Source organism: Sinocyclocheilus anshuiensis, unplaced genomic scaffold, assembly GCF_001515605.1.
Source record: "Sinocyclocheilus anshuiensis isolate Anshui unplaced genomic scaffold, SAMN03320099.WGS_v1.1 scaffold493, whole genome shotgun sequence".
In the NCBI taxonomy this organism is placed as follows: domain Eukaryota; kingdom Metazoa; phylum Chordata; class Actinopteri; order Cypriniformes; family Cyprinidae; genus Sinocyclocheilus; species Sinocyclocheilus anshuiensis.
This window is the reverse complement of record NW_015537963.1, coordinates 439,398-444,191: the sequence shown is the minus strand read 5'-3', so window position 1 is coordinate 444,191 and position 4,794 is coordinate 439,398. Positions and strand designations below refer to the sequence as shown.

Sequence of the window (4,794 nt, the reverse complement as noted above, 5' to 3'; positions counted from 1 at the left end):
TTTACTTACTTATTAATTAATTAATTATATTGAATAACATAGGTAGTGGGCAAAAATGTATTTAAAAATAATAAAAAAAAATGTTTAAATAAATTTTAGAAACAAGTGGAGTTGAATGAATGTGTTTATTATCATTATTAATATTATTAATTTATTTATTTTTTTATTTATCTTAAATTATACTGAATAACATATAGGTGGTGGACAAAAATTAATAAAAAAATGGTGTAAAGGAACACTTTTAGAAACAAGTGAATGAAGGGTTGGTTGTTTGTTTGTTTGTTTGTTTAGAATCATATTCAAAACATTTAGGTGATGATAAAAATTAATAAAATAACATTGGTGTGAATGAACACTTAGAAACAGGTGCATTTTTTCAAGGTTTGATTGTTTGTTTGTTGGTTTAAAAACATACAGGCAATGGACGAACATGAATCAAACAAAAATGGCATAAATTGCACAAACGTGTGGAGTTGAAGGGAGGGTTAGTATGATCTCACTCATCATGTCTCCGCTGTGGCCCACAGTATGAAGCAACGAAGTGATTTAACACTGGACCTGAGGCTGACCGCACACCATCTGTTAACCTTTACATCACTGAGAAGCTAGAGAGTCAATGAAAATGGAAAGGGTGACCTCTGATGGCTAGCAGACGGAAGTTCATGGACCGGATACGTAACAGTCGGATGCTGCCCAACACCCGAGAAGGGCTTAAATCGTCAGTGTATTACGGTGAGAGTTGAAGGGAGGGTTAGTATGATCTCACTCATCATGTCTCCGCTGTGGCCCACAGTATGAAGCAACGAAGTGATTTAACACTGGACCTGAGGCTGACCGCACACCATCTGTTAGCCTTTACATCACTGAGAAGCTACATGTATTCAGAACATGCATTTGATCACATTTATCCTTAATCATTATTATGAACAAAATCTTTACAATACCTTTGTTAAAGTTGCTGATTGTTTGAAGTACATCAGTGTTGCTCTTGCCTGACAGATATTACTATGCTTTATTTAATGTTGTGCCATGTTAAATCCCATTTCACAGAATTATGCATATTTTCACCAAAATAGCAGTACAGAGCATACTGAAAGATCTTAATAATAATGATGCATAATAACTCAGTCTGCGTCTGATTGTAGGGTAAAGCATTTGCATTGAGAATAACTTTATTACTTACATGTATTCATTTATGTACTCATTTGCTAGACACTTGTTTGTTGAGTCTGTTCAAATCCACATGCTGTATACATAGAGTTATGATTTTAATTCAGCTGGCGGGTCTGTGGCTTTGTGTTTCATTGTTAATAATGGAAGTGGAATGTCTTTTTTTGTCCGACGGCTGACAGGAAACAATGCAGTGATGGACACCATAGCTCAGGGCACTGTGTGTTATGATGGATGTCCTCATAGACTCAGAGATATATGGAGGACTGGAGTTTACAGCAGGACATAACCCCAATGTCACTGGTGTGCTGGGATGAATATGAAATAAAATTAGCTTTATAAAGCAGTAAAATCTGCCTGGATGAGCCGCATTTGAAAGCATGATACAGATGCTATATTAAAGGCAAGTTACTATATTGATCGGCAACCATCAAAACAGCCTACAGCTTTCCTAATGAGCTCTTTATTGGAAATATTAATCAAAACAATATTGACAAGAAAAAATGGAAATTTCTTGCTTGCTCTGACTGGACTTAAATTGAATAAGCCTTTCATAAACATTAAGAAAATAAAAATGTAGTAAGTAAAAAGTACATTTTTCACAGTTAAAAGACGTTTAAAATTGTTTAACTAATAATAGTTATTGTTGGTTTTGGTATTATTTATTTATTTACTTACATTGAATATGATAAAGATTAATAAAAAATGAATAAAAATAAAATGGCAAAAATTAACCGTTTTAGAAACAACAACCCTCGCTTTCCTAACAAGCTTTTATACTGTTTACTGAAAATATTCATCAAAACAATATTGACACAAAAAAAGTAGAATTCTCTCTGATCTCGCTGGATAACTAAAGTAAAAATTATTTGTATTATTATTTATTATTTTATTATTATTTTTATTTTTTATTATTACATTTTTTAAAGTAAAAATAAAGACTTTTAATAATGATAAACTTATCATATTTATCGATTTACTAATTTATTTATTTATTTATAATTGTATTGAATAACATACAGGCGGTGGACAAAAATGAATAAAATACAAATGCTGTGAATTAATATATTTAGAAATTACAAACTTAGCTTTCTAAATTCTACAAATTTTATAATAAAATTGATAAGTAATAAAATAAGTATTTTTTTGCCCAACAACACCCTTTTACCATGGTAAAATAGCTGTATTATTGCTTTATTTGTTGTTTTTGTGATATTTTTACACTGTGGTTACTGGATAAAGTCTGAAAACACCCAACAGGAAAAGGCTAAAAATGCAAATGTCTTTAAAGAAAGAAAGAAAGAGTAAAACCACTGGGCCAGCGCTGAAGATAGGACAGTATTTCTTTCTGTAGTTTGTGCAGACAGAGCGAGTCTTGGACAGGATTGTTGTGAAGCTCTAGAGAATCTCTGCCAGAGCCGTTCCCAGTCCAAACCAGACAAGTGCTGCTCACTTCCTCAGACAAACTACTCTGTCCTGAAGAGCCTCTCGCTGCGTACAAAAACACGGCAACACTTCAGGAGCGACACTCGCATTTACATGATGGAGTGAAACTCTGAAATCAGCATGCGCTGAGAGCAGAATACCGAAGCAGATCCATACTATCAAGAGCTAAATGTCAATAGATTTACCATGCTTTCTGATTTGATTATGTCATTCGCAGTGCCTCATTTGATTGCAGTTTATTCCATTATCATAAAAGAATGAAAGTAATCAGACTTTTGCTTTGCTTTTTGTCCGATTTTCTACGTCTTTTGACTCAAATCAAATCAAGTCTGTAATGTTGTAATTAATTTGTTTGTTTTTTTTTATTCACAACTTGTTTTCTTTTGAGAAAACGAGTGAGAAAAGCACCTCCTGAAGCAAGGCAGCTGAAAACATGGGTCTTTGACCCCTACAGGGGGGCATGTTGTCACAATAGTTATACCTTTAAACCCCCATAAAGCCTGCTGTATCATATTTGATACATTTCTGAGGCCTCAAAATGATAAATATGGTCTTAAACCTGTTAAACTTGTTGCACTTGTTGTCTGCTTGATCATTTATATTTTTACAAGTAGAAGGTCTTTTAGTGTAATTGTACAAACATCCACCTTCAGCTCGTGCTTAACAACTTAACAAAATCACATTAAACAAACTTAAAAGTCATTCATATTATGTAAGGTTTCACAGGGTTAATACTAGGCTATTTAATGGCAAAATGTGAACAATAAAACCATTCTTAAACAATGAAAATACAGAAACTGTTTTTTTTATTCTATTGTGTTAGCCAACAGAAATTATATTTAATCAGTTTGATTCAATTGCATGTAAAACAGCAGGAAGTGCAAGTGTTTTTGTGCATATGATAAGTACATTTGATCATTTACCCTGACTTTACTTTAAAATACATTGATGTACTGATGTAAACATCTGAACCTCCTGTTTTTTTTTTGTCCCAGATTCACTGCTACTATCATGGCGAGGTGGAGGGTCACCTGGGGTCAGAGGTCAGCCTCAGCACCTGCACAGGACTCAGGTGAGTTAGCGGTCACATATCTGTACATTAACCTCACCTCACCACCTTCCCATAGTGCACTGAGCTCGGGGACCGATGTTACATCAGGAAACGCCTAAGGAAAGGGCATTTTAATTATGGCGTGTGAAGTTCAGCATCCTCCAGAGATACGATACACTTAGGCACACTTAGGTTTAATTCATTACTCGAGAAGGGACATTCAGATAGTTTAAAAAGTGAAGAGTGTGATGTCACATGAGGACGTCGCTAGTCAAGTCACATTGATTTCTATAGCGCTTCATACAATATAGATAAAAATTAAATACATTTCCAATCTTACAGTAGCCTACATTTTACTACATTTACATTTACATTTATTCATTTAGCAGGCGCTTTTATCCAAAGCGACTTACAATTAGGGAATACATCAAGCGATTCGTCTTAAAGAGGGAAATAGACACAGGAAGTGCTCGTCATAACAAGTTTCAAGCATTGTTCAAATAAGTACAAGCTAGACAGAGAAAGATGAAAGAAAAGAGAAAAAAATTTTTTTGTTTTTTTTAGGTTGAAGTCAGATAGTGACGAAAGAGGTGAGTTTTCAGCTGTCGCTTGAAAATTGTCAGGGAATCAGCATTCCGGATAGGGGTGGGAAGATCATTCCACCAGCCAGGAACGGTAAACGAAAATGTTCTGGAAAGTGATTTTGTGCCGCTTTGTGGTGGTACCACGAGGCGTCGCTCACTAGTGGATCTCAGACTTCTGGAGGGGATGTAGATTCATAAGAGTGAGTGGAAGTAGGTGGGTGCTGAGCCTGAGGCTGTTCTATATGCAAGCATCAGTGTCTTGAACTTGATGCGAGCCGTAACCGGCAGCCAGTGCAAGGAGATAAAGAGAGGTGTGACATGGGCTATTTTGGGCTCGTTGAAGACCAGTCGTGCTGCTGCATTCTGAATCATTTGTAGAGGTTTGATTGTGCTTGACTTGGAAGTCCAGCCAGAAAAGCATTGCTGTAGTCCAGCCTAGAAATGACAAGGGCCTGGACAAGAAGTTGTGCAGCATGCTCCGTTAGAAAGGGCCTGATCTTTCTGATGTTGTGCAATGCAAACCTGCAAGATCGAGCGGTCTTT

General features: G+C 35.6%; 1 protein-coding gene across 1 annotated transcript in view; it reads left to right on the top strand.

The window, feature by feature from the left end:
* The window catches only part of adam12a (ADAM metallopeptidase domain 12a), a 107,534-nt gene that overhangs the window by 52,966 nt on the left and 49,774 nt on the right, over positions 1-4,794 (top strand). The window contains exon 5 of the mRNA XM_016459530.1: positions 3,612-3,688. Coding sequence (XP_016315016.1) covers positions 3,612-3,688 — 77 coding nt within the window. The remainder of the gene's footprint in view (positions 1-3,611; positions 3,689-4,794) is intronic.